The following is a 27544-nucleotide window of genomic DNA, read 5'->3' on the forward strand; positions in this document are numbered from 1 at the left end:
AAAAGGCTAACACGATTAACAAATCTAAGGTACGGTATTATAAAAATAAAATGGATGTATTAATAAACATCTCCTTTCTTAGAACACTATTTTGGGATTTTCCGTCATTGCACTTTACGTTACGCGACACGTTTGGTTCGCATTGTTGATGTAGTTTTTTTTGTTGCTTTCTGTTTCATCACTACTTTCTTTTTCTTCTTCTACTACTACTATTGATTTATTTTCTTCTTCTTCTACTATTGCCTTATTTTCTTCTCCTTCTCCTTCTTCTTTTCTTTTTCTATGTTATTGTTACCTTATTGTTCCATCTATTCCACATTGCTTACAGCTGGTCTAAACGGTAGTGGTCACTGCGGTATGTTACCTGTTTGTGGGAGTATTATACTGTAGGAAATGAATCGTATTCAACGAGTATTCTACTGGCATTTAACGTCAAATGTCATGGATGTGGTGGTTACGGGATTATTCACTTATAGTACAATTGCGCTACTCAACATCTTGTTTTGTATGAAACTGTAGTTCACTAACAACTTAATCGAAATTATTCTAAAACATGTATAATTGTTGTAAAATAAAACTGGCTCCATTTTGGAATGGTTTTGCTACTGACAATCGTTGAAAAAGCATGAGCATTTTGTTTCCTTCTTCTTCTTCTAGTTCATTCTCCCCCCTCTCTCTCTCTCTCTCTCTCTCTCTCTCTCTCTCTCTCTCTCTCTATCTCTCTCTCTTACTCTCACTCTCACCCTCTTCCCCGTCACTGTATATTCTACTACGTTTCGTTACTTCCACTAACGCTTAGGAATGTTCGGTTATCATTATTGATGTAGGCTGGCAAGCAAAAGTTTGCACAAAGAGGCTACAAAATCTTAAAGATAAGAAAGCACAGAAATAGATTGTTGATAGTTAAAAGATTTCTGTTTCTCTAACATGGAATTGTGAAAAGTGTTGTAAAAATATACAAAAAATGCGTAACGCGTAAGAAAATCAAAAATGTCGAACTAAAAAACCTCATAAGGCTTAAAAACTGATTAGAGAGGCTGTCAAGCATTTTTTTTTGTAATTTGCCAATCGAAAATCTGGAACGAAGGATACATCAAGCTAGAAAAGTAAAGATAAACTGAAATATAAGCACCCTATCAATAACTTAACCGTAGTACACAATTATTGAGATTCATCGATAGTGTCCCCCTTATCCGTCCTTTGCTTCACAGCGTGGTGCAATGTTTGGGGGGACTAGGGCGGACACAACGCTTCTTAGATCAAATGGATGATAGACACTCTGGTGTAGGGGTGGGATGGGCGGGGCGAAATCATCGAAATAGTAACACATTTTTAGTGTCGTTTCATGTGAAGCGACAAATGATCCGAACGGCTAAAGGAACGTGTGCAGAGCTTACAGCGGAAGGGTTTCAATCCGGTGTGCTTCCGGTAGTGGCGGGTGAGCTCGTCCGATCGGGCAAATCTCCAAACACAGCCTTCCCATGTGCAGATGTATGGTTTTTCACCTAGGAAGGACAAAAAACATGAACAAATGAGAAAAAAAGAACCCATGCATCGGCCGGGAATCGAACCCGGGCCGCCCGCGTGGCAGGCGAGCATTCTACCACTGAACCACCGATGCTACGTGAAGTAAGGGCACTCAAATGCCTACGGTATCGTTTGCGCTCACTTACCAGTGTGTGTTCGTTTGTGTGCCTTCAGATGAGAGCTCTTCGTGTACACCTTATCACAACCAGTTGCATCACAGCGGTGGATCTTCCGATTCTTCGTCAATCCTTTCAACGAGGATAGCGAGGAGGACGATTGATGGTGATGGTGATGATTGTGATGATGATGATGATGATGATGGCGAAGCTCACTGCCCAGACCCAGCAGTCCCGGTGAGGCTGATGCAAGATGAAGATGATGGCGAGGAGTGTTGTTATTACTGCTGCTGCTACTACTGCTGCTATGTCCATTCCCATCGTCCGCGTGCCGTTTGGATGATGGCGTGGCCGCTTGTTCGCCACTGGCGGCGGCACCTCCATTGGAACTACTGTTGGAAGCGGTTCGCTGCCGAAGGTCCGTTAGCTTGCCGATGTAACGATCCGGACTGCTACTGCGGTCGGTGGGTTTTGTGCTGTTGCGAGAGCGGGATGATAATAGCCCCGAACCTAACTGCGATGATGCAGCCACAGTGGCCGATTGCTGGTGCTGTTGTTGTTGCTGAAGCAACCGCTGAAATGCAACAGTGGCAGTCTCGCTAAGCGGATGGTTTTTCGGTAAGCTAGACGCGATGGATGCAATCGATGCCGCCAGCGGTGCTGGTATACCGGGCAACAGTTTGGCCACGGACGGCGGATGTACGACGGATGCTGCAGAGAGCTGGTGCAGCTGCTCCTGTAGTTGTTGATCGAACATTAGCGAAAGTGGCGACTGTGCTCGATGGTGGCTCAGCAGCTGTTCTTCCTGCTGCTGAAGTTGATGCACCGAGAAGGCTTGCAGGAATTGTGGCGGAAAGAGATGATGGTGAGGATGATGATGTGGGTGTTGTATCGGATGTGTTCCACCACCACCACCAGTACCACTGCTACCCAGTCCCGTGGATGGAGATTTTTTCCTCTGACTTTCCGAACTCGTACGTTGCGTTGGGCTGCCCCGCTGCTGAACACAGTAGTTGTTGTAGATAGTAGGATAGGTCGTCGACTCGCCCCGGAAGGTACTCGGTTTCGTTTCAAGTTCGCTTTCACTAGGATAGTTGTTGTTATTCACACTAAGGCTATTGTTATTCTCGGCTAGGATGAGTGCTGCTGCTGCGGCTGCTGCTGTGGCACCGTCGGCGGCGCTACCGTTGTTGCCAGGCGTTTCCGATTGGCCTGGTACGATGGAACTACCGGTGCCGCACAGCGTCGACAGGAGATGGTGTGCGTGCGTTGGCGAGAAGGCGGAGGGAGGTGCTTGCGAGGCGGCCGCTGCTGCGGCAATTGTTGCGGCGGCTGCAGCAGCGGCCGCAGCTGCAATCTTGGCCGTTGCCGTCGACTCACTACTGTCCGTGCTTTCGTTTTCAGTTTCCTCATTGTTGTTGTTGTTGTTGTTGTTGTTGTTGTGAAGTGAGTAAAATCTAGAATGAAGAGAACACACTATACGTTAATCTCGGTGTGATCAAAAGCGTCCTTACAGCTTGATACAGTTGTGCGCCGATTTTTGTTTATAGCACGGGAAAGAAAGTCACATTCGACTTTATGTAGTGCGTGGTGGTACGTGTCAAACGCTGCTATCTGCGACCTGTTCACGGCCTTGTTTCACACTTAACCCTTAGTCTTAGCTGAAGGCTATGGCCGATAATTTAAGCGATTATGGTACATTACTTTCCACCTACGGGAAAAGTTGTGTGGCCTTCTTGGATGGGGGCCGACCGTAGCGACAACTTAACTTGAGTGGAAGTGAATGGATTCCCATAGTGTGACACACACAGCCAACGTACGATCAACAGTAGCAACATACGGAGTGCTATTATTATTTGGAGGAAAGGCATAAGCTCAAATTTGATTGTACCGCTTTTTGAACTGTTGTTTGTGTGGTATGGAAGGTTTTTTTTCTCTTTTTTTGTTGAAGACACATAGATCAATTGAATTTTAAATATGAAATTAAAAACGTTGCGCTCGGCAACCGTCTACTTACAGATCTTTCGTTTTGTGCCTTAACGCTAGCAGGTGTGGTGCTGTGATGAGTGGTGGTGGTGGCCGTTTCAGGAGTCCCCCGCTTCGCATTCGGACCGACGTTGACTTAAGATCTGTAATTGAAAAAAAGCGGTAAAGAACGGTTAGCATCGGCAGAACAATGGAAACATGCAGTTGAGCGACATTTGCTGTAAGAGAAGTAAACGGTGTTTTGCTGTTAAAAGTTGTGACATTTGCATTGCAATGTTTAGAATGTTCGTTATTCTTCAAGTGCCTCAAATTACCACCGCATCCGTGTTTTATCGCGGCACTCGTGAAGCAACAGAGAGCGCGCGGACAGATCCGCACGCGGTAATGAATCATTACGGCTAACACCACCCCCACGAGAAGGGCACACGATCGCGCGATCGTCTGATGGGAAGCTTTCCTGAGGGGACGGAACAGGCAAATCCGTCCATTTAAGTCTCCGTTAGTGGCAATTGACCAACGGTTTTACATTTTGCACGATTCGATTCGCGTCCACTTCGTTCGCATCCGGACGGGCGCAAGCGATGAAGGGCAAACACCATATCTGACGTTTGTGGAGCAATTCACGCGAGTTTTCTGCAGCGCAGAATGCAGATTTTATTAGTCATAGGCTTCACCACTACTCTGAACTCCAATACCAGGAGAGAGGGAGTACCGTGGGTAGCTGAAGATTCGTAAAGGCGATCTTTGACCGCAAAACATTCACACCATGGACTTTATGTAGCGAAACAGAGGAGTAATCGGTGCCTTTAAGCTGGTGTGGGATAAAATAGTGCTTTGCTGGGATGTAGAGACGATCAATGCAGCCGTTAAACACCGTGCAACGTCGAGGGCTTCATGTTGGCCACCGATTGTGTTTATGCAATTGCAATAAGAATGACCGTCTAGTGACAGATTTGGATGGAAAAGAGTGTTGTAGTTGGTGCAGAATTTACTATTTAAATGAAGTAGAATTATGCATGAAGTGAATGAATTGGGAGATTTAATACGTTCTACTTCGTCATTGTGCACATAGGAATACATAGGATAGGTCGATAAAATCAAGCTAGAGTTCATGTCAAATGAAAATATCAAGATCAATTTCATATACAACATCGAATAAAGGACAGTCTCGCTATAAGAAGACAATCCGGCGGAAAGCTTCCATATGTGTTACAAGTTCTTATAGTCAATTCCATGTAAGTCCAAAGAGGTTACGGAAATGACATCACAGATGTAATTACAGTTCGTGTTTTAATAGTAGCACGACAATAAAATCACTGATGTAGAAGATCAAAAGAAATCAGCGAAGAAGTGCCATGTATCTTTTCTGCAATGAAGTCATTGCGAAGAATAGCTGTTTATAATGCCTCAAGGAACCTTTTAAAATAATGAAATAAAAAGATTCAGAAGTACACATCATCAAATGGTTAAATAACGTTTACTTGTAGAGAATAACGCTCAATATGTAGATCATACATTTCTAAACAGCTGAACTGAATACTGAAAATTAAACCAGGACTCCAAATAATATTAAGAAAAAATACAAATATAGTTATATAAGAACCTTTTGTAAGACTTCACTTTAAGGTGGATGAAAAACCATTTTTTTTTGCAGATCGTGAATCTTACATGGGTTTTACCAACAGATCGATCGTTTTGAAATATTGCGATAATGAACCGCAGTCATGAGATTAATTCACAAGGAAACGGGAAAGAAAGCCTGAGTTTTATGATGAATCGCCAAACCGTGTAACTTACGCATTCATTTTGAAACAGTAAATCAATTACTAATAACTTCTCGGAAAAAATACAATTACGATACTGAGTAAACAGGTATTTCCTCCAATGATACTTGATGTCATTGAATTGATGTCAAACGACGGATTCCTGGAAGCTCTTTGAGATACGCGACACAGTTAGATGATGTGTAAAAGGCGAAGATTAATGTGCGGCTGATGCGGCTTAGATGCGTTCCGAATAGTTCAATGAGGCTCACTGGTTCTACCATGGATGAATAAATTACGAGCGTGATGTAATTTATTTAAGATTTACATCAAAACTATGCTTGCTTATCCGGCACTACAACTGCTTTGACGGTCTTGGCCTGCCTAAGAAGTGTTATCCCGGCTTTAATGACGGACGCCTCCACGCTATCTGGCCACCTCCATTGGGGCTTACCACACCTCCTCTGTCCTTGTGGACGTACAACATGGCCAGCCCACCGGAGCCTGGCGAGCTTGATACGCTGCACGACAGTGAGGTCGCCGTACATCTTGTATAGCTCGTCATTATAACGGCTCCTCCATTGTCCTTTCACACATACGGGGCCAAGTATCCTTCTGAGCATCTTCCTCTCGAACACGACTAATAGGGTTTCGTCAGATTTGGACATTGTCCATGTCTCAGAGGCGTAAGTGAATACCGGTACTATATGAATGAGAGCTGTATAAAAGTCTATTTACTCATGAAATGCCTAACGTAGCAAAATATCCAAAATATTTAAAAAAGTGCATGAAGTATATATGCCGTTTATAGGTATTCCTTGACTATTTATACAATCTAGAGCAGCAATGTGAAGCTCATATGAATACGCGGGTCAATATGCTACTGAAAATATGATTGCGGGTCGCAACCTACTTTTTATACGTGGTTTGAGGATCGTTAGCATTTCCTTTTATTTGGAACAGTTACAACACAACAGTGAAATTTTTAAAGTAAAATAAAATTTATTAAATTTAAGAAACGTTTCCCCAAAGAACTCTCTCTCTCTCTTTTTCTTTTGTTGGTCTGCTCACGATAAAGTACGTCGACGTGGTATGGCCCGGTCAACAACCATTCTCCAGGATGCTCGATCCCTGGCTGCATCTTTTTACCCATGTAGAACATCTCCGACAGGTCTCGCCTCACCTGATACAGCCATCGAGTTCGCTGTGCTCCTCTGGGCCACATGCCGAACTGGGGATCGCTGTCGAGCACCTTAATGGTGGTGCATGAGTCTGGCATTCTCATAAGAAGACCCAGCCATCGTATCCTGCCAGCCTTCGCCTCCGCCAACGTGCTAGGATCAACTAGGTTGGTTTATCCATGGCAGAATAGTACATATTCTGTTGTTATTGGAGTCATTTTGATTATCAATATTTTTGAGCTGGTATTGTTTGTCAGCAGCAACGTTAGAAACAGTGAATTCTTGTTTTTGATGCTGTCCATGGTCCATACATTACTACAGGTCGGTTCGTGAAGTCCAGTCCAGACTTCATCTTTGTTTGACAGTATAGCTTGAAATCGTTTGTGAAATTCTAAATTTCTAAACTATTTGTAGAAGTAAAATGTTTTAAGTTGCAACCATGCCTAAAGAAGGGTTCGACCTAATACTGTACCAAAACAATGTGCAAAAAAATGCCCGAGCTTGCGTTTTTTATTCTCATTGTTTGAATGATATTGTTAATTTTTCGAAGTCTTTTGCTTACAGATTGGACCAGTGTTTGGTGTTTTTTTTTCCTTTTTTTGTATATACACGCATAGAGAGAAGGTAGGAAAAAAACATCATTAAGATTTTATAAAGATGGTCTGACAAACGGTCGCGGGCCACTCCGAAATATCGCATGGGTCACAAGTTTGACATCTCTGATCTAGAGCTTTTTAATAAATTGTTGACATTGTTACGAATATTTAGCTTCCACATGGTCGACATCGGTGATCTACATTTTTGTTTCAAAATTGCGAAATGAAATACTGTTCGATCTCAAGATATGGTTGTTCTCTCAACATAGGGATGCTGAGTTTTATCGATACGATAATCGGTTGAAAAGTCTACATCGCTATGGTTTCGATCGCTATTAAAAGCGAACTTTCTGACCTGATGTAGGTCGGCTGCAGGAATGGCGTTTTCGACCGATGTTCATCATTTTAGCACCCCGCGATTGTTTTTATTGCCGTGCGATCTCAGAAACCAATGAATGTGCGTGAGAGTTCTCTTTCTTCCCTTTCAAAGCATTAGCGACCGACAGCTGTTGCTACCATATAAAGATTGAGCAAATGAAGAACAGTGCGTTGTTAACGTTTGTACGTACTATTACCATAGTGGCTATTTTAGTACCCTGAATTAAAGGTGAATTCGTCCAAAATGATCGCTTCTGATGATTAAATTGTGCACTAATAATTGCAATATCATTGGCATGTACGATAAAGTCAGCTTAAATCACGTTACAGTGCCCACAACATTAAAGCGTATTATCTTTATACGTTAGCATTAATTCAACACAATCGCCGCAAATAGATTACGTGGGCAAAGTCATAATATTAAAGAGAAATAAAAATTGGAGTGCTTTCGGGATTGCTTCACTCGTCGAAAGTCGGTGTTTTCAGAATATTGCCGCGCATTCACTGTGACGACGATCCGCCGATCATCGAATGTGGTGCCGCCACACGCTGACCTCCTTCAAGCAAGATGTGGGAAATAATAAAAACCAACAACGAGCAAAAGGCTACCCATTGCTGCTACTCATCGAAGATCCACAAAATCCGCGCCAGAATGCACATGAAGAAGGTGATTTGACCGAAAAGCTTATCGGTGATGGGCACTTTAGATGAGAGAGAGAGAGACAGAAAGGGAGAGATGGCGACTCCGCGCATTACGGCTTTACATTCTCCCGCGCGTGGCCATAACTCCTTCGATCGAATCGTGCGCACATCAGGCACGGCCCTGCTTATCCTGCCTCCTCTATCCAGCCAGAAGATCATAAAATAAAATTCGGCGATCAGCACTTCGCCGGTGCGTACTCCTTACGGTTCGAGAGGTCACACACTGATGGCAGGCTCATATCTTGGGGATTGCTTCTGTCAGGTTTGGTTTTATGTTTTCGTTTTCCGCAAGGTTTTTGACAGTTGTTTCGACCGGGCACAAGAAATCGGCCAACCGAGCGGGAAATGGCGCATATCGGAGTGAAATAATTTCGAAAGGATAAGATTGTAATTGTGATGGTGTAGCATATTTATGTAAACGTTTAAGTGTTGATGTGCCATGGTTTGTGGGCACTCTCTTAACGATCGATTTTAAAATTAACGATCCACTGATGATCGGCAAATGAAATGATGATAGGTGGGGGAGATTTTCCAAATGGGGTAGATGCTCGCTCAACTTTCGGATCGTACTTCTTGTGATCCTCAGAATGCACTTAAACGGGATGTGCGCCTGCACTTGCAAATCAGCAATCGAGAGGAGCAAAGTGTAATTGAACTGCAGCAGATGGTTATGGTGAGCTCCAAAAATATGGTCCTTCGTTTCGGTACCAATACCTTTAGACTTTTGCTTTCGTTGGATTTTTTTTACTGTGAATGCAAAATGGATGGTAAACGATGGTGTAATTATGCAAATGAAGAAGCAGTAATTGGAATAAATATTGCCAATTTCGAATGCACTTTGAAAGATGTTAAGTAAATAAAAAATATCTTTTAGGTAGACTTTTGCGTACATCGTTCGATGTTGCTCATATTTTCTTCCAGATAGCATTGATTATTAGTAAATGTCTTCGCCTATCAGACGGATGCAAATCGTCGTCTGGGTGCTATAAGATATTATGTTTTCTCGTTCCTTTAGCTTATCTGTTAAATTTATTTTGTTCAGTTTATTTTGTACACTGTGTTAGTTGATCAGTATCCTATATTATTTTGTTTGTTGGAAAGGCATGAAGACTCAAGGACACCTAAATTACATTCAATCCAATACATACTCCCCTCGGCACTACAAATGTATTTCTAATGCTTCTATCAATTCCTCGATAGTATAGTGGTCAGTATCCCCGCCTGTCACGCGGGAGACCGGGGTTCGATTCCCCGTCGGGGAGGGAAATTAACCTTTTTATTTATTTGGGAAATAACAGCACTATTGTAGTAACTAATAAAAAAGGTCAGAGAGATAGTAATGAGTGGAAGGAAAATATGTGAGATTAGCTTCCAAATGATTGAGTTTTAAAAGGTAGGTAACTTAAAATATCTTAGCAATATAAAGTAGTAGTAGTATTCCTAAGTATAAGTAATAGTAGTAGTCCGTTCTATAGTTGACTCCGAGGAATGAATGTTCGGGACGTCATATTAGTGCCTGAAATGTAATTAAGTTTTGTTGTAGCGTATTTTATGAACTGCTCTATAACTTCAATCAATGAGTTCCTTCCAATTCTTATGAAAATAATAATCTAAAATATTAAGTAATTTGACACGTAAACTATTGTTTAAAATAGTTTTTATAATTTTTAACGTGGTAAAGCCATGTTTAAATGCTAAAAATAATCTAATTGACACAAATCATACCATAAACCTAAAATTTAACTATTTTTTTTTCTTCCGTAGAGTTGATTAAAATTTACCAGTCAGTTTTTAACATAATTAAATATATGAATTACAATTTTGATAGCCAAAGAAAAGCACAGACATAAATGTAACAATGTCATAAACTTCTCAGGGAGAAATCATGTGAACATAATTGTAAGCATAGATTTATTATTTTAAAGCTCAGAAATTTAAAAGAGTTGATGAACACAATAGTATCCAATTGTTACTAGGTCTGAGTAAAATAATAGAATATATACACTTATTAACATTCTGCTCTCCCCGAATTTATTTGTATAGTTTGTAAATAACTTCCTCGATAGTATAGTGGTCAGTATCCCCGCCTGTCACGCGGGAGACCGGGGTTCGATTCCCCGTCTGGGAGAATAGTTCTTTTTTTTTAGAATTTGCAGTGTTTTTCAGATAATATTAAACTATATTTTATATTTCAATTGTTTGCTTGTTTGCTGAATCAAGAATTAGTAGTATCTGGCAGTAGAATGTTACAACTTGCGGTAGTTTTGTTTAGTATTCAGGTAGCCGCCGGGATACGCGGTTCCTCATATTTGCTTATTCTGAGATACGCGGTTTTCTTTAATTTGACAGTTCTTTGAGCAAATTTGATTGATTTGACATATTAATTGTTATATGCAAAATTATCCTATTCCTATATAATTGCAAAATTTATTAAAACAAATTAAAAAATTCAAAATATTAATCTTTGGTCAAAATTGTATCAAATAATTAACTCAGTTGTCAAAAACTACCGCTTCAGGCAAACTTACACGATAATTATTGCAAAAATTGGCTGGAAATCGTGCAATTCGACTTACACGTATCTCGGCAACAACCTGTTTATTAATGAGCCTGATCAAACTCCATGCAGGATTATAGTTAAAATCATCCAAAATAGGATTATAGTTAAAACAGATTTATTTAAACAGTCAAAATTATTAATGCGTTAAATAAAAAATTATATAGTACAACACAATAACAATATAATTTTAAATCATTTTTAAATTATGCAAGGGTATTTTATTAATAAACGTTAAAGATACTTATTACGTTGTTTATATTATGAAGTTATTATAATATTTATTTATTTTATCTTTTATGGTTTATTTCATTGTTAAAAAACCTTTTTGATGGACATAATATTTCAAAATTCCATTATTTTCTTTTATTTCTTTTTTATTTGCTCTTGTACTATAGTTGGTGTTGGTTGCATCTCTGACTTTACCTATATTTTTTTCTTCAAATAAGTATTTGAAATAATCAATAGAAAAGTTTTGTCTATTTTTACTTTTGAGCACCCTTTTTAATGCATTTTTTAGTTTCTACTAATAGAAAAAATAGTTTTAAACCAGTTTAGTGTAATTCTATTATGACCAGATTCTCACTCATATTATACAAATTTGATCAAGTATTCGACTCTCCAGAAAACGATGTAAGATAATACGATGTTTCAAATCAAAATAATTATATGTTCATTTATTACTTGTTGCACTATTGAACTATTGAAAAAATATGACATGGGAGCGCTCCACATGCTGCTGCCGTAAATCAATGTTGCTATACACATCAAAGAGTTGTTGAAAAACGTAATTTTTATGTTTGCGTAGTACCATAATAATTTACGCCATACCAAGAATTTTAATGTAGAACAAAAAAATGGCTGCAGTCTCTCATATCAACCGAAATTTTAAATAAAACAATTAAATCCATTACATTCATTTTTCGTAAATTTGTCCCTTTACTATACATTAGCCACGGTCATAGCCACGTAAGTTGTAATAATCTTGACTGTTAATAGATATGGCCCTGCAATTATTTTGAGGTTACTATTTAGTTGCTAGAAAATATTTACTAGCGAGTAAATTTCTGACTCGTGCTGTAAATTTAAGTAAATAATCAACTTCCTCGATAGTATAGTGGTCAGTATCCCCGCCTGTCACGCGGGAGACCGGGGTTCGATTCCCCGTCGGGGAGAGAGATAGTTATTTTTAAATGAGTGGGAATTATTGTGGTCTTTCGGATGAGATGACGTAAGTGATTATTCTGAAAGAAGTATACTATAAAATAAATATAAGTTTACTCAAAATTTTGGCGGTGGTTGGTAGTTTATTTCTTCTAACAACATCGTTATATATCTAACACTTGTAAAGCCTAATCAAATCAAAACAACCCGGTTCTATAAATGTTGTATGCGTTGAATAAAAATATGAAACTATTTTTGTTTCTTATCATACTGTAGATGTGGGGATCGTGCAAATCTAAAAGCAACGTATCGTTGTAGATCGTTGTAGAACGATTGAGCGCCAGATAAATTAAAACTAAATATGAAGTGTCAAATTGTCAATATAATTTACTGTTTTGAATTTTAAATCAATCAATAACACAATAAAATCATTAAGAATCATATCAAATTACGATTTATATGCTAAACTGGTAATTTTGGCTGAATGTCATGAAATTCTATTTACAAAGAGATTAAAAATACGGTTTCTCCGCTGTCCGCATTAATGGCGTATCTAAGGAACAACCTGTATTATAAAGTATCTAAGGCAATCGAAAAACAAAACGCGTTATGCTACAAATGTTGTTGATATTACTGTTAATAATATCTACGGAAAATCTAAGTAAAACAAATCAAGCTGTCATTTTCATTTCTTTCCGAAATGCTCGATAACAGTAAGATGATTGAGATCATAACAGAGATTTTAGTTCAGTGGATATTGATTATTGAAATCCAGGGCTCCGCAAATAATTTTGACTGTGTCATTATTTGTATAATTATTTATTATCAAACATGCTGCTCACCACTGGTGTATTTACATTTCAATTGTTCAACGTCCTCGATAGTATAGTGGTCAGTATCCCCGCCTGTCACGCGGGAGACCGGGGTTCGATTCCCCGTCGGGGAGGAGAGATTTTTATAATTAATCGTACAATTAATTTGTTATATTCAAGCTCCATTTGTAACGTAACGTTAATGCTAAGTTTATGAACAAGTAAAATAAATAAACATGGGAATGAAAAAGTAAAGAAAAGAATTAATGATGTGTAAAAATATAAGCTGAATATCACAATACAGGAAATATAACTAAAATAGATACTATCATAAGTATTTACAGTTACATTAAACTAGAAAATAAAGACCGCAAAGTGTTTTTCAGCTTGTTTATAACAATAACGTGAATTGGCGATTTGAGATTAATTCCGATCGATTTATTTCTATTCAATGCAAGGATTCCTTACCACTTTCCTATTTTGATCATTTTCCACGCATAATTGAAAAAAGATTAATAAAACCTTTAAAAAAGCAACGAACAAAAAAAAATCAATAAATAAATTTACTTTCGTAATTAAACTACTTACAAGTGTGCATTAGTAAAAAAATGTTAAAATGTTACTAATTCAAATTCGCTTATTCAACGCAAATTCGTATGCATTAGGCCATGAAGTAAGGATCATAATTCTTTGAACGAATTGTAAAAAACACATTTCTTCTCATTAAATTCAAAGCTAATCATAGAGAAGTAGGACCTGCAAGTCTTATCAATTTGGTGTGAGAATTAAAAGAAATAGAAACAGTATAAAACTGAGGCAACTTTTATAGGGTTACATAATTCTATCGTGTACATGTTTTACTTATATACTTACTGTATACTATGGTCTATACTTTCTAATAATAACTGTGCTTGAAATTCAATTTAGGATGCTGCGCAGCCGCAATTAAATTAGAAATAGCTTAATCAACGTCCTCGATAGTATAGTGGTCAGTATCCCCGCCTGTCACGCGGGAGACCGGGGTTCGATTCCCCGTCGGGGAGGAAGAAAGTTTTTTTGTTGACTTACACAGTTTCAAACCAGTTTTTAAAACCACGAGAAAGCGTGTTACACTATACGATAGACTAACTCAATTATAATTCCGCTTGCGGCAGAGGGCATTTCCGACTGTACCTTTGCCAAATATATTATAACTACCACTCACGAGATTTACTACGAATACTAGCAGTGGCTGGTAGCTTAAGTGTGCTATAAAGGAAGAAAAATGGATCATCAACCTGCCTAATGACGTTGGTGTAACAGAGCAACATACAAGTTTATGCGCCTACTTAGGCTACACATACCACGAGTCATGTCGCTGCACATGAGCGGTAATAAAATTGTTCTTGTGCGAGATCATCAAGCTCGATTGATCCGATCGTCTGATCAACCAGGTGCTTCGTGCAGAATGAGGTAGAGGAGAAGTGATCATGCGAGGGTTTATTCACTTCCAAGTGCTGCAGAATGAGAGAGTTGACTTTGTTGTGTAGGTCTTTTTTCATTGAATGTTTGTTTGTTTCTTTTCTTTTGCCAAAAGGAGAGTTTCCTAACTACGGTTAGTTGTTGCTACCGTTGGCTGTGATTTCGATACAACCATAATACGATCTCGCTTGGTCGCGCTTCCTACAGCACGATTCGCGGGCGGATTCATAAATTTGTTTCCGTGCACGCATTATTGCGTAAATTGTCAGCTTTGCGTTTTTTGTTTGTAGCGAGCAAGAGTAGTCACTGTCGGAGGCCTTTACTTTAGACCAAAATTCGCCATCATGGTTGATATTCCTTCCTACAACATCAGATACGGAAGGGAGGGAGGGGGGGTTGATTTTGAACAAAAGTAGAGCTTAAAGATCCTCACGATCTCCAACCTATAAAGGTATGTCCGTGTGCAGTAAACAGCATCATGCTCTCAAGGGGTCCAAAGCAATTGTGTGCCGGTTGCATAGATGCGAAACGGATCGACCAGGATACGATCTAACCGGATTGTTTCAGCAAACCAGTGAGTGCGCTAAGATCCGGAAATGTAATTCCTGCCAATAGGCTAGCACTTAACCCACCATAAAATTGCTCCTAGCTGGTTGGTCTGGACAAGCGAAGAAGCAAGCGCAGCTCAACAACGAAACAGAGAAACTCTCCCCAACTTGCTAACGAATGACCGTTGCCGAGATAATTGAAGAAATTCTACACATCGCCAATCAACATAGGCCATATCTTTCGACAATCTCCGACCCACTCGTCCGGCTTGCGAGACCAGATCCTCTTCAACGCTTTCCTCACTCTCTCCGGTAGCTGAGATTTTCAAATGGATCATCGCATCACATCGCACTGTGGAGAACTATTTCCTGAGTCAGATATGCCACTCTGCAGCGCGCGGAACATGCTGCAGTACCCTACTGGTACCAATCTAGCAGCAGAGCGTTAAGGCTTCTGCGTACTTCGTGAGATGGTTAAGATCTAGCGTACCCGGAACGCTTGTCCGGCCCGAGCGCAGGTGCGGCATTCGATTGGCACGCAAAAAATGGGCCCCCGCAAAACAAATGTCCGATATCAGTCGGCAACAATCGGTAGCGCATAAAATATTCGTGTCACCAGCATCATCAAGCCGAACCGCAGGGAGGCTTGACCAGTGATCGAGAGGGCAATCAAACTAGACGACGAGGTGAGTGTGGAGGAAAAAACAAAAACTTCCAGGCCTGCTTTTCTTGGTTTGCGTGGAACGCTAAGGGAGGTCCCGCTTGGTAACGGTTGGTTTGGATAAGCTTCGCATACGAGCAGTTGAAGTCGGCGAGCCTCCGGAGGTCGCCACCGATCGGGGGAGAAGTGAGAGTGTGCGAGTGACAGTTACGCTTCGTTTCCATCATTGTTCCTGGCCCCTGCTGGAAGCGCGCAAGTACGTCTGGAATTCCAGACTCCCGTGCAGATTATTTGTCTTTCCGGTTGTGGCTGGAGGACTCGATTGAATGGCCCTTTTCCCGTACGAAGAAAAAGAGGCTGAGTGTAAATCTTCCTTTATTCCCTGCACACTCGCACGATCGGGAAAAGATTTGTTGTTGTACCGTTTCTTCACTGGTATTGTTGTTGTTGTTTTTGCTGGCCGAAGCGCAAAGCCCTTCTAATTCCGCCTTTGGCTGAAGGGCAAGATTTTCTGAAGATCGTGTCAGAGGGAATAAGGCAGGCCTTTTGGGCGGGGGAAGGCGTGAGGTAACTTTTCTCGTTTCCAACCGGGGAGACCTTCTGTTTCACCTGCGATAGCAACCGGAGGGAGACGATCTTTCACGACAAACGCTTTCCCCTTGTACGGTACTAAACAGCGGAGAACATAAGATCGAATCGGAGCCAAGGAGCCCTTGCAATCGTGAAGAGAAGTACATTTTCATTATTCAAATCGGTGGACAATAATATTATGTAAATTCGATTGAAATGTGTTTGGTTGCTTGAAAAATCGTTCTTGCGTACGATCGACACGATCATTTCATGGGTTATGTGTTGGGGGACGGAGAAGAAAATGAAACGAAGAAAAATATGTATATTAAAATCATAATATCGTAGAATATAAATACTCGACATTGGATACTGTTTACAAAAAGTGTTTTAGCTTACCATAGACATGTCGATGTTTAGTAACCAAGATGAAAATTATTCATTCGTTTGTTTCACGCTTAGTGATTCTTGTTAAGTTTTCATTCTTCATTTTATTTTTTTGTCTGTATATTTTTTAACTTTGTAACATCAAGATTTTCGTGTTTAGTGTTGAGCTTTTTCTTTTTGTTACATTTATATGTTTTGTTTTAACGCTCTCTCTTTTTTGTCGAAACAAATTGCGTGCTTTTAGTTTGAACTAGTTATGATTCGGTCGTGCGCTCTTTCTCTCCCCATAATTCCCACGGATATCTCGTTCTAGGTGGCCAACGGTTCGCTTTTTTCCAAGTGACACTTGTAACATGACTTACAACAAACGAAACCACACGGAAAACAAACAATAAACAAAATCCAAACACCTAGTCCCGTGCCGCACGAATCCCGGCGGCCGTTCGTGCGCCTTTGGACGGATGGTATAAATTGTAACCCGTTAACCATTTTCCACACTTTTCCTGCACGTTCAGCACCCCACCCCGCACACCGTTTGCGGATCATCGCGTACGGGTGACGATGTTTTTTTGTTGTGTTCGCTTGTCGCGCTGTCGTCGTGACACGCGGCCTGATCTTGTGGTCAGATATTCTGCGACCGTTTGGGCGAGGGTGCCAGGAACATACCGTGCGGCACAGTTCGGGAAGATTCCTTCATAGTTGTTTTTTTCCTATCCGTTTGGTTTGGTTTGTTTGTTTGTCCGTCTATGTTCGATGAGTGTCCTCCCTGCCTTTCTATCCGTAGAGTAATGATGATGATGATGATGATACGGAAGGGAAAAACACGAACCATTTGCTCCTCCTCCTCTCACCTGTTTTACTCTTCTCCCACACCCCCTGATAGAAGGGTGGAGACGGCAAGGAAAGTTGTAGTGAAGTGAAAAAGGTTGACAATGGGTGCGACAGGTCACGATGGGTGACTTTGCCGTTGGGCTGCCCTAGCACCCGTTGGTACACTGTCTACAACCGAATGGGGATGTAGCGTTTTATCACCTTTTATCTCTGTGGGCCAGGGGAACTCATGCGATTGTGGAGCTCCATCTCCGACTGTGGCCTTTTGCTCGTCTCCGTCATCACATTTGTAATGCATGCATTATTTTAATGTTGTTTTTTTCTGTTTGCCTTGATGCTGGGGCCTGTGGTTGGGTTAGGTAGGATTTGCGAGGTCCGTAAGGAAAATGCTTTCCAACGAGCTGGAGGTCGTTATGTCGTGGATCAAATGTTGTAAGCCAAATCGTTAAGCGTACTTGCAACATGTACACATCACGCAGAGGGCAATTTTGTAGCAAAGCTCATGTAAGACGTGTAATGCATAGTTTAGGTTAACAGGTTTATAAATTTGTATGGAATTTTGACCACAAAAATTGCAAACCGTGCTTATACGTTTCAGTTATTTTAATTTAGCCCTCAAAGAAAGCTTCTGTCATAAAAAAGCAGCTAAAAAAGTGCCTCCAATCGATCGTGGGCGAAAAGTTTCACCGGTCACATCTGGCAATTTCGTCCGACCATTTGGGAGTGTCTAAGTCGCTGTCTCGAAAAGTGAACTTCAGTTCCGAAAGGGTGTAATTTTCCCTCCCACAAGTTGGTTGCGCGTACTTTTTCACGGGCAACAAGTGCTCGTCTAAAGCAAATCTCACTTTCGTGCCCTCTACCCTTTTGGTAGGGGGAAAATCAAAGAGTAAAAAAAATTAGGCCTGTCTTGGGCAACACGCACCTGGCTCGTGATCTCGATCGTGTGATTGATCATTTGGTTGCGTTTCGAAAGCATTGGATCGATTTACACCTGCCATACAGTAGGGACCCATCATTCATCTGCACAGAGGGGAAAGGTATAAAATTTGGATTCATTTATCGGTTAACACTGCGATATGTTTAATGAGCCGGCTCTTGGGTAGGAAGGATAGTTGTTGAATTTTTTATCGTTTAATACAAATTAATCGAAATGGCAAAGTAAATAGGGAACCCAATACGATTTGGTATTTTTCTACTATTTTGAGATATATGTTAAAAAAGAGATATAACATAAACATTTAATGCAAATATGTTAAATGCCTGAAAATATGATATGCATTATATTTTGCTGATTTATTTGCGTTTTGTTAAATTTAAAATGAATGGGGGCATACAATTTGGGTTTTTTTTATAATTCACATTACATTGATAATTTCTTGAAGTAATTATATTTATCATTTGATTTATTAATTTTAAGTTTTCAAGATCATTTAAGATTTGTATGATATCATCATCAATTGTATAATTTAAAATGTTGAGCTACAATTATCTCACAATTTTTGGAAGTGCCTGGTTTTTAAATTAAATAGAATTTCTTCAAGGTTGTATGATTCTGATTGCATAATTTTAAATAAAAACAACGTAAGAAAAGCTGTACATCACTCTACGTCAAAAAGCTATGTCTCACTTTGTAAAGCTCATTGTGTAACAAAGGCTCAACATCAAAGATGAAACTTAGCAGAAAACTTCCGCAACAAATGCGAACCATCATCCGATCCTTCGCATGCGTGTTGAGAGGAGTGTAGCAAGACAGCGAGAAAAAAAAGCCCCCCAAACCACCAAAACCACCCATAAAACATCCTCCAAATTTGGTGGCGGTAATAAATTACACACCTGTTTCGTCTGACCCCATCGTGAGTGAGGAGGTCGTTTTCTTGGCCACTATAGTTGGTTTTTGCTCTTGCTGCTGTTGCTGCTGCTGCTGGATATACCTTCAAGCACAGGCAACCTCCCAGTAATCTTCTAAGGCTCTTCAATTGATTCCCAGCCAAAAGTGAGTGCCGGCGAGGCGGGACGGTTCGGCTTCACGCGCGTAACGAAGGCTGTGGTTGGTTCGCACATTCGAAGCCTAATTGAAATCGGTCAATTTGCGGTCTAAGCGGGAGCTGCTAAGGGAGTTTGTTTAGGTCCGAATCACAGCGCGGTGGCGAGCAACGCAAGGGGAGAGCGCAAAAATGTGTGCAAATCTTCACCCTTACTAACGACTGGGTGGCAGGGAACTGAAATGGGGATGGATTATCTCGCGTTTTCTTCAGTCCATCCCATGTGAGGAGACACAAAGGTGGCGAACTGGCCAAAGGCAACCGACAGACAAAGCTACACACACACACACACACACACGCAACAAAAAAGCACACACATTGAACGACGTTTTGACACTTGCGTATTTGGATGCGCGTGTGGTGCAAGAAGACATGCACTAGCCGCGCACAGACAAAATTACAGACGGCAGGCAGGCGGGCGGGCGACGACGGCGGAGGCGGGATGGTGCCGGGAAAACAGATTTTTTCTCCCCTTCAACGTGTTCCTCTCGTGTGCGGCTCGCCGGGGTCTGTAATTTTATGCTAAGCCCTCTATCTCGTACCTCTCGGTGTGCCGCCCGAAAAAGGTGGGACCATGTAAAATGATTGCTTGTTTTTGGAATTACGGACTGGTGCACCGCCGGGCGGGTACAACGGCTTGTACTAAGAAGTAGTTGCGCATGCCGTTTGCGGACGTGCGCAGCCACGAAGGTCGCGAACGTGCGCACGTACCGTGGGTTGTGGGGCGGTGTAGAGGGAGGAATAATTCATGAAGTCAGCAAATTTGGAAAAGATCGATCGTATGCCAGCATGTGTGTGTATGTGTGGTTGTATTCGTCGAAAGCTAAGCGGGCTTATTTTGATAGGATAAATGATAAGCTTTCAAAAGTGCTACGATAATCATATTCATTGTCGGTAGTACTAAAAAATACTGCAGTCGTCGGATTATCGTTTGCAGTAAAAGAAGTAAATGAAAGCACAGCTTAAGACATGAGCATCTTTAACACACGGTGGGTAAAGTAAAAAAATCAATTTGTTTTAAATATGCTGGTGCTGGTGTACCTTCACTCTTGGTGTTTCGTACGGCATAAGCAAACGGCACCGAGCAGGACGTCTTTTTTATCGAAGCATCACTCTCCCGGACAGGTGTCCGTCGGTTCATTCGACTTGTCTGCTGATCGTAGTCTGGTTGACGAGACGAACAAGCATTGAGGCTGTGTGTAACATGAAACATCATCATTTTGCACAGTGGAATGCAGGCTAGGGCATATTAGTGCGAACCGGTGTGGATTTTCAATGGGATGAAAGGCGGTCCAAAAAGATCGGCTTTGATCTGGCGCCCCAGTACCGGATAGTTGTTTAGGTGGGTAAAACAATAAAAAAGAAAGCAACGACAGTAATACGCAACGCATCGGATTAACGTTCACCAGACCTGCCGGCATACGGGGACTGTAATTATTCGTCCGGTTGCGTGTGTGTTCATGTCAAACAATCCATCCAGGATTCTTCAAAGTTCAATTTAAAAGCCATTTTTCAATGTTTTGATTTCTTATTGTTGTAAATGAAATCGATACATAAATCATAATATTTGTATCATATTATATCTAGCGGTTTGATCCTTGTAAATTGTTGGATTTTTGGACTTTGTTTCTACGAATGTCTTGTTGTGAGACAATCGAGTTTTGTTCTTTAATTTTAAAACAATTGTAATGCTCTCGATTACTATCTAGTAATATCTAAATATATAGCTATATTGTAGCTGCATTAACCAACATATGCATTTACCAGTACGTTACACAATTCTGACGTTTATGTGTTGACTAAAGCTCATTCAATTTTATGTTACAAACGCTTACCCTATTCATGCTAATTCGCCCTCCCCTTAGCACAAGTGCGTAAATCGTTTATCGTGAAAAAAGCAACACGAGTCTTAATATGCATCGCTCTTTTTCGTCTACTGCCAGTAGTTATTTCCACTAATTACCTGATGGTCGTTGCGGATTTTAAATATTCTTAATTACTAGCGTTTGCACCATCACTTGAGAGAGGAGAGAGAGAGAGAGAGGAGGGAAGAAAGGTAAAGAGAGAAAAAGTGTCCACTGGCTAGTGTCGGTGGCGCGTGATGGAAGATTGTCCATGAAGTAGCCTAATTAATGTCTCACGATCGGTGCGTTTGCAAAACACGAAAGTACACTTTAAAGGACGGTTTCAGTGGTTTTTGTCGCTTGTTCCGGCAATCGGTAAAAGCAATACATAGTATAACCGAAAAGTGAGTGTGTAGAATTCTACACAAAAACATAAATTACAGCCAAGATTGGTTCAAAGCCATCCAAAGCGGTAGGTTGGAAGCTTACGATCGCTGATAAAAACAATTAGCAGCGCTCAGATATGGTGACACTCGCAAGGGCTCACGTTCACGGCTACAAATTCGACCAGAAGTATCTTAAAAAAAAAAAGCAAAACATCGCAACGGTTCAATTACTGCGTGTATGTGTGTATGTGCGCGCGCGCGCGCGTCCCACAAGTGTTGACATAATTGAGCCTTTTGCTGGCGGCTTATCTGTACCTACAAATTATGCCAATTCACAGCATTCAAAGATCAAGAAACGTTCCGCAGGGTATGAGAGGTTGAATATCTGCCGATTCGAATGTGCGCATTGGAAAAAGAAAAGTGCCAAGAAGCAGACGGAAAGAAAAATATGTACCAAATGCAAAACTGAGTATCCCTGGTGTATGTGGATGGAGAAGTGGTGCGGCCGGCGGACGTTCATGGGGCACACAGGTGAAACTGTGGAGGTTCTTCCAAGCTGTGAAAGATTTATTACCACACATTTGTTATTGCTGAAAACGATATCCATTTTCATACTCCTTTTCCCCTTTCCCGTTCGAAAAAAGGTAAACCCGCGAGCCTTAGGTACGATTCGCTTAAGCGCGTACACTCATGTGCAAACGTGAGTCAGTCCAAGAGACGCGGGATCGCTGCATCGCACGCAACCAAAAGGGAAAAACGCACGTGATGATAAACCCGTTGATTCTAAACAATCTGGCATCAACGTGTGAGACTTTGTCATTGCCCTTCCTCTCACTCGCTGAACGCATGGCTTACCTAACCATCTGCAATCCACGCCGGGGATGGTTCAGGTGTTCCTTCGATAAGCGGTACCGAGCAGTGGACTTCACCGGCGCGCTACTTAGCAAACGGAAAACCCTCAGAAAAATCTTGGATTACAACCTGTGCGGGGCAGGGGGATGCTGCCTGTGCCACAAAAGCGCACGAAATGCGACGATCGATGTAGTGTGTGCGTGTGTGAGTGTGTATGTGCTGCGAACATGAGCAATGCCACTCTCATTAGTCAGCGTAATGAATTAATTAAAATGTAAAATGATATGTTCGTTTTATGCACAGGTTTATTTTTTTGTGCCAAAAAGGGCAGTTAAAGCATGATGCAGTATGATGATCGAGCCGCGTGGAAACGTACATGGTAAGCGTGTACGCACTTGGCGGCATTCTGCATGTGTTGAGCAGGCACCACCGAGAACAGGTTTGAGATTACAACCTCAAATAGACTAATAAATGGAACAAAAATCCATTTAGCTAGTACCGATTGAGCGGACCGACCAGCAGCAGGCGCCCTGCTTCTTTAGGCCGAAAAGCACCAAACGATCAACGTTGCTGTGGGATGTGTAAATATTCAGCTCAGCTGCTTTATGTGAACGTTTCCGTTCCGACATCGTTCGATCGGTTCCGGACTTGCAGGGAAGAGAGTGCAGGGTTTTGAATGAGTTAATCTGCAGTTATGGTTTGTTTGAAGAGGATCTTTTCCCGCAATGTTGCTAATAAATTGAAAGATTGCAGTACATGGTGCTTGTGGCTACCCGGGGGCATTAGGTTGCTTGCTACTGGGGTGATTTTGCTGAAAGAGGATAAGAAATTAGAAATTGATTTGTAGTAATTGTTTCTTAACTGCCCTTGTTAGCAGCGAAATGATGGAGCGCATTCGATGAGCTTTTGTAACGCTATGTTCCTCGATTTGACAGGTCGTGTGTAATGAAATCCACGAAAAACCAGACACACACGAAACCGCGACACGATCTCCCATAACAGGTACCATATGTTTATTGTTTCGTTTGCGTAATATAGTTATTAATCGAGTCCGCGTCAGTACACTTCATGAACGGCAAACGCTCACACCAACCCCGATGCCATAGATTCGCTTGCAGTGTTGGATGACTGCTCGCTCTCTTTTGACCTCTTTCTGTACGATGAGGACTCACCACTGTCACTGTCACTGTAGTGCCAAGCCACGTACAAAGGTAAAGTATGCGCTCACTATTGTCTCATCGGCGATGCCCGTCGGTGGTCTCGGAGTAAGTCAGGACTGTACTGCGTACAAACAACGGGCTCCGGTCGTTCGTGAGCCTGGAATAGCAGGTCAAGTGAAGTTTGATCCACTTCTGGGCAGACAAGATCGATCAATATCATGTTGCGCCAATAATGCGACCCTTGTGACCGAAAAAAAACACTGTGTGTTTCGCTCCTGCTTGTAGAGTCATCCATATTTGGGATTCGCACATGTTGGAGTGTTTCGGTAGCCACAGAAATGCTACGATTTGCCGATTGTTAGTTGCCGCAACTGAAGCAACTGATGGTGGTTAGCTACATTTCAATCATCCTGAGATACACGAGTTAACTTCTACACCTACCGGAGCAAAGCGACAAGTGGACGTTGTGCTTTGAACCATACGTTTGCCTTTTATCTTCCGCACCTTTCAATGTTGATGATCAGTTTGGACGATCTAGCGGCTAGATCGAATTCTTAAGATTGAGACACAAAACCGGAAGCAGATCGATTGGAATTGATTACACCATTTGCTGCGGCAAGAAGTTTGATGTTATACAAAATACAATGCACTAAATCAATCGATTTTCTAAGAAATGGGAATACATCAACCAATCGGCCTGTAAATCTCTTCAGCTTTAGCATGACGTCGGAAACGTTTCTTAGTACCTAAAACGAATGGAAACGAAGTATAAGCAGCAGCAACAGCAGCAACCGTAGTCAGCGTTGGATGGAAAATTCATGAGCAAGCGACTCCTTCCATACGGCGGGGGCCCAGCGCTACATAATGCCGTGAATGTCTGCCCAGTTTTAGTAGCGTGGGAAACGCATTGATAAGCAGGGTGCTGCCGCTGTTGCGCCCGAGCATGAAACATTGGCAACCAGCTCGAGACGAATGTGAAAATCAATGGCTCAATCGATCAATCTTAATCCCGATCCTGGGGGCGCAGGAACCTAGCCGCGTAGGGCAGCTCTGGGATTTGAGTAATTGAGTGAGGACCCTTTCGGATTGAAATGTATGTCAATAGAGGGCATGCACTTGACAGCAGGGTTTTCTTGCAATTGCGAGCGGATTCGTTTCGCGGGGGATGCACGGGAGAAGAGAAAACATTGTCAGAAGGGTATCCTACATTCCCCCAAGAGGGTTTGTTAGATGCAGCTCCAGTTATCTAGGAGTACACGAGGCGATTGCAATTAAAACACGAACGAAATGATGTGACATATCACGAGGGGGTAGGACAGTAAGTGATTCGTTAATCTAATTTGTGGTTACGTGTGTTGTGTGTTATTTTTTCACTACATACGATTGGTATAGATATACTTATAGCTCAAATCGTATCAAAGCTTATGTCATGAAGTTAATTAAAAAGCGTTCTCCTTCATTTGGCGAACCACTTATAACCTTAGAAACGTTCGTAAAATACGACAGCAAAAAGAGCGAATACTATACGTGGAACTGCACCGCAGCTGTGATTATTACGCGGTAATGAATATCGGATGATTAAAATTGACCAGCAGCCGTCTTTTATTGGTTTGCCTCGAAATAATTGCCTGCTCGGACCGTGCGATCGCAGCAAGCTACACGCGGAATGGCTAATTCCTTGACATGTTCCAGTTATAATCCTTACTTTACATGGCGCACGTCGATACCTGTTACGGGGGTGCGTGTAAACACACATACAGGCCTATTATTCTAACGATCGGAACAGAACTTTTCCGTTTATCGGTAAGGGTCTAACGCGGGCATGGAGCCACTCGCGCACGTTTTGTTGGAGATGAATTGTGTGCAGTTTAGTGTGGCGGGTCGCTGGCAATAAAATATCGTTCCGAAGTGTGGCTACATATTGCATGTGTTCTTTATTTGTTCGCTTTCAATATGGCGTTCAATTTGTGCCCAACGAGAACCTCGCTCGCAGCCCGAATCACACGACAGACAGGGCACGCACGAAATGGTACGGTGTTAGATGATGGTGCAGAATGCACCATAATTTGTCCATAAAATGCACATGTTAATGATGCATGTTTCTCACCTCACACACGGCACCGCGCGCTCGACTGCGACGAAAACCAATAAAATGTGAAACTTAAATTCCATCAATCGTAGAATCGAAACGATAGAGGGTCGATCTGAAGTTAGCCCCGGTTATATTTTTTTTCGATTTACACGTAAAGTCGTAAAATTGAAACTGAATTGCAGGCTAGAGTGCACGAACGTGTACTCGTCGTGGGGCTTTGCTTGCCCATTGGTGTCGATTTTATTCTTTTCCGTTACAAATGCGGCAATCCACATCCCGCATCGATCGTGTGATGATCGGGTGGGAAAAAATAGAACTTGCTTTAACGCAAATGTTTATGGCGATCTTGGCGTGAAGCATTCTAGGTTGTCGATTGCTTTTGTGGCAATTTTATGAAGCTGTTGGTATTAATCGGAATGAAATGCCCGCTCATAGTGTGAGAAAAAGGGTTTTAATGTTTCTTTTAAGGGCTGAAGTGTTCAATTAGTCGAATCGGAGTAATGAGTGCCAATCAGTACTGTCGTGCATATAAAACTATAGTGCAATAATTCAAATATGTTTAAGCGGTTATGTTTCGAAAAGAAATTAAATAAGCGTTATTGTTCTGAAATAAAGGTGTTATGGAAAGAAAATGACAGATGCGAAAATTGATAACATGTTGACTTTTTTTATTAAAGAAAAATTTAAATAAAGACTGATAACAAAGAAACTCTTTAAAATAAAATATGGAATTAAAAAGATTTAAAAAACGCAATTATGTAAGAGCTTTGTTAATACTCGAAAGCTCATAAATCCAAACCTATGCTATTACAGGTAATCAGCTATTATAGGATGATACGAAGCTTACAGGGTTTCTACAGCCAACACTGTAAGCTTTATTTCTAATCCGTAAAATCCAAATTCGACACTGAAAAATGTGTGTCGAACGTACACATAGCAACCATTGATAAACCCAAAGTCCATATCAAAGTCTATATAATACAGAGGTCGAGTCGTCCAGAACATTTGATCAAAAAGCGTGGGAAAGTTTTGACAGCTGGATGAAAAAGCTTCAATAGTTTCATCGTAGCATACATTGAGGTTTTAGTTGCTGTGCATGCAGTGGTCTGAAAGCATTTTCGGTCATTTTTACATCGTTTGTTTGTAATATTGTACTTTAAAAAGTTGACGAATATCAAGAAAAGATAGAATTATAGTGAAATTATCAATTACAACAAGATCAGTGCCCGAAATTACGACGAAATCTTGTGCAGCTCAAGAGGGTCAAAGCTAAGTGGCCAGATTTCTGATTGTGGTCATTTTTAAGTGATGAATTATTGAAAAAACTACTCCATGCCACGTTCATGAGAAAGAAATGTATAGTTAAACTAAGTTTTGAGCACAAAATGCACAATTAACCCTAAAAAGTGTATGGTTGTTTGAAATCGTTTGTGAACGCTTTTTCATCTAACTGTCAAAAATAAGCTTTCAAAATGGTGGACCAAAATCGAGCTATGCATCGACCTCTGTATTATATGGACCAAATCGTTTGTGAACGCTTTTTCATCTAACTGTCAAAAATAAGCTTTCAAAATGGTGGACCAAAATCGAGCTATGCATCGACCTCTGTATTATATGGACCAAATCGTTTGTGAACGCTTTTTCATCTAACTGTCAAAAATAAGCTTTCAAAATGGTGGACCAAAATCGAGCTATGGACCAAAGTCCATATAATACAGAGGTCGATGCATAGCTCGATTTTGGTCCACCATTTTGAAAGCTTATTTTTGACAGTTAGATGAAAAAGCGTTCACAAACGATTTCAAACAACCATACACTTTTTAGGGTTAATTGTGCATTTTGTGCTCAAAACTTAGTTTAACTATACATTTCTTTCTCATGAACGTGGCATGGAGTAGTTTTTTCAATAATTCATCACTTAAAAATGACCA

General features: G+C 41.1%; 1 protein-coding gene and 6 non-coding genes across 7 annotated transcripts in view; 5 read left to right on the plus strand and 2 right to left on the minus strand.

Annotated features, from left to right (window-relative positions):
• Nucleotides 1-661: 661 nt before the first annotated feature.
• Nucleotides 662-27544, minus strand: part of LOC1275257 (Krueppel-like factor luna) — a 136820-nt gene continuing 109937 nt past the window's right edge. The window contains exons 5-7 of the mRNA XM_314495.4: nt 3661-3772; nt 1674-3100; nt 662-1505 (exon numbers count right to left, since the gene is read on the minus strand). Coding sequence (XP_314495.4) covers nt 1333-1505; nt 1674-3100; nt 3661-3772 — 1712 coding nt within the window. The 3' untranslated portion in view covers nt 662-1332. The remainder of the gene's footprint in view (nt 1506-1673; nt 3101-3660; nt 3773-27544) is intronic.
• On the minus strand, nt 1551-1621 carry Trnag-gcc (transfer RNA glycine (anticodon GCC)). The gene has a single exon. It is a non-coding gene; the product is annotated as a tRNA-Gly (tRNA).
• Trnad-guc (transfer RNA aspartic acid (anticodon GUC)) lies at nt 9440-9511 on the plus strand. The gene has a single exon. It is a non-coding gene; the product is annotated as a tRNA-Asp (tRNA).
• Nucleotides 10306-10377, plus strand: Trnad-guc (transfer RNA aspartic acid (anticodon GUC)). Its single transcript has one exon. It is a non-coding gene; the product is annotated as a tRNA-Asp (tRNA).
• Nucleotides 11910-11981, plus strand: Trnad-guc (transfer RNA aspartic acid (anticodon GUC)). Its single transcript has one exon. It is a non-coding gene; the product is annotated as a tRNA-Asp (tRNA).
• Nucleotides 12845-12916, plus strand: Trnad-guc (transfer RNA aspartic acid (anticodon GUC)). The gene has a single exon. It is a non-coding gene; the product is annotated as a tRNA-Asp (tRNA).
• Nucleotides 13754-13825, plus strand: Trnad-guc (transfer RNA aspartic acid (anticodon GUC)). The gene has a single exon. It is a non-coding gene; the product is annotated as a tRNA-Asp (tRNA).

The sequence above is a fragment of the Anopheles gambiae genome, chromosome 3 (genome assembly GCF_943734735.2).
Source record: "Anopheles gambiae chromosome 3, idAnoGambNW_F1_1, whole genome shotgun sequence".
NCBI classification, from domain to species: Eukaryota; Metazoa; Arthropoda; class Insecta; order Diptera; family Culicidae; genus Anopheles; species Anopheles gambiae.